Here is a 2,527-nt window from a genome sequence, read left to right as displayed (position 1 = left end):
TATTAGTCTGTGCACAAATCCCTTGCTCCTTTGGCAAATGTTGCTAATGCAGGCTTCTCAGTTGTCTTCCACCCACCTCACCCCCTCTTTTATTTTTTAAACACAGCTGAGCATCAGCTTATTCAATATGCAAACTCAGAGATGGTTCTGAATAACTTGTCATGGTCCTGTTAAAAAGCTGAAAAATGTGACAATTTTTGTTTACTTTCACAGTTGCAAGTGATACCTACTATTTTAATCCATACTTTCAAATCAGTGCTTCATCTTCTGTCTAGGTTTCAAAGGGGGCCTGTATCAATGACAGAAGAATCAGAGCATATCTGCCAATATGCTGCCCTGACTATAACATAAAGGACAAAGTAGGGTGATTGTCTTGGATTTTGGCTCTTCATGTTATGAGGAGATACTGATTTTGAAGATGCAAACCTAAACATTCCCACATTATAAACAATCTTTATACTTGGCATAGCCTACTTCATTTTTTCTGTCTTCACGTTGTGACATCTCCTCCAGAACTTGTTGGTTGAGAAACAACTGCAGAAGGTTGTACTGGCAACATTTCTAACTCAGATTCACATACAAAGATGACTGCATCACCACTTACATTTATTAAACACTGGGCCTGAAAAAATAAAAGGACAATATGCAGTTACAATACATTTAAGAATTACATATTTTATATTTACTTATATCTGCTAGATATAACTATGCAGGTAATAGAAATGTCGACAAGAGATCAGAAGACCAATTATTGAAATTTATTAGTGAGGCAACCCATGTCCTGCTTCTTCTTATATCCCCTCACCTGTGTGCTATCAAACATGTAGAGAGATCCTTACAAGACCACCAGAAATTAAGGATCTCTGGTTAGCCGTACTGCTTTCCACTACTGTTTTGAGCTTACTTCCTTTACCAAAACAACCATATTCAATTCTTGCCTTTACTAATACAGCTTTGTCCCTTTATATTTTATAAAGGCAACTCCACGTAAAAAATATGAAAATCCTAATACTGTAACATCAGGAAAGATAAGCAAGTTCAGCACCAGTATTCTACTGTTCCCTGCAATTTACTCCATTCTAGTGAACTCAGTACTTTTAACCATTTGGGTATTCATGAAGCATATATTTAATCCCATGCTAACTCAAGTGTGTTCAAGAATACTCGTGGCTTCTTCAGATAGGTGTTATGATGAGAGATCCTGAACTGTTAAGCAGACATGGCTCTACAGTGTTCTTAGAGTTTTTTAAATACATAAAATGTGTATTTGTGTCATACTGGTCATAATAGCATTGCTGTTTCATATAATAATTTACCTGATTTTTGTTTGGATTCTCCATAAAAACACACTGCTTCATTATGTACGAGACAACAGCATTCCCCCCTAAAGCTGCCACATGAGCTCTCACCATTGCAAACACTTCAGCAATAAATGCATGGAGAAAACCACTGACACCACCCTCCTGAAAACGAAAAAAACAACAAACGCATAACAAAAAATCTTAGGTACTTTTCTTACATTTCAAAGTTATTCACTGCTTAATGGGTCCATGTTAAAAATGAGACCAATGGAACTTACTGTTTGAGCAAAAGAATAACAAGTAGGTTATTAATTTGTCACTGGTATTCTTTGCAGTCAATGTATTACATACACTCCTATTTTCAGACATTCTTGTTGCAGCAACATGTAAAATCCCACTGACAGTTGAATAATGAGGGTTTTTATCATCAGAAAGGACACTACCTCTCTTTTTGAAATCTGGGAAGTAGGTGAAGAAGAATTTCTATGGAGGATTAAAAGAAATTTAGACTGGTTGGAACTTACTGGTAAAGAGTAGCCATGACTTTTGGTCATTGCAACTTCATGTACGCTATCCAAATACAACAATGATGGCAATGTTTAAGTAAGCCTTTCCTAACATTGCAAAACACCAAGCAGCTCTATATGCCCTATGACAACAGCAGTGCAATGGAACTCCCTTCCCATTCAGCCTCTACCCTTAAGGGACAAACACATGATTCCACTGCTGTGCCTTACATCAGCTCAAACCCCTTCAGGTATTTACTTTTGATTATTATAATTAACAAAAAATGCTACTCCCTGCTCAGCTCACCTCACGCAAAGAAGTGGTTTCTCGTATAAAAAACATGTTGATTATCCCAAGATATTTAGTTATTTTTGCCCGAGGTAGAAAAGAAAGGGGTGTCATCTTAACAACTGAGACGGTAGAATTGGTGCATGATGGAACAGAACGGTGCCGTAAGTATCCCTCAGCCAACGGGCTTGTTTTATCAAGTGAAGCAGCTAAAAAGATGGGAAAAAGATGAGAAAGTAACTGTCAAGTAAGATCAATTACTGTTTTTCAAAACATAAAAACTCTTCTTTATGGTTTCCAAATAGCTTGGTGACAACATTCAGCTGCCTGTGATGCTCAGCCATATCATGTGAGAAAGGAAATTATCATGCAATGCATGCAAAAGGAGACAAAAAGCTGAAATGGAATTTATTTGGAAGAGTGGCATTCCT

General features: G+C 37.0%; 1 protein-coding gene across 1 annotated transcript in view; it reads right to left on the bottom strand.

Annotated features, from left to right (window-relative positions):
* Window positions 1–490: 490 nt before the first annotated feature.
* Window positions 491–2,527, bottom strand: part of C2CD5 (C2 calcium-dependent domain containing 5) — a 74,469-nt gene continuing 72,432 nt past the window's right edge. Inside the window, exons 25-27 of the mRNA XM_010003012.1 lie at window positions 2,115–2,305; window positions 1,317–1,463; window positions 491–622 (exon numbers count right to left, since the gene is read on the bottom strand). Coding sequence (XP_010001314.1) covers window positions 491–622; window positions 1,317–1,463; window positions 2,115–2,305 — 470 coding nt within the window. The remainder of the gene's footprint in view (window positions 623–1,316; window positions 1,464–2,114; window positions 2,306–2,527) is intronic.

The sequence above is a fragment of the Chaetura pelagica genome, unplaced genomic scaffold, assembly GCF_000747805.2.
Source record: "Chaetura pelagica isolate M959 unplaced genomic scaffold, ChaPel_1.0 scaffold117, whole genome shotgun sequence".
NCBI classification, from domain to species: Eukaryota; Metazoa; Chordata; class Aves; order Apodiformes; family Apodidae; genus Chaetura; species Chaetura pelagica.
This window is presented reverse-complemented; position numbering and strand designations above follow the sequence as displayed.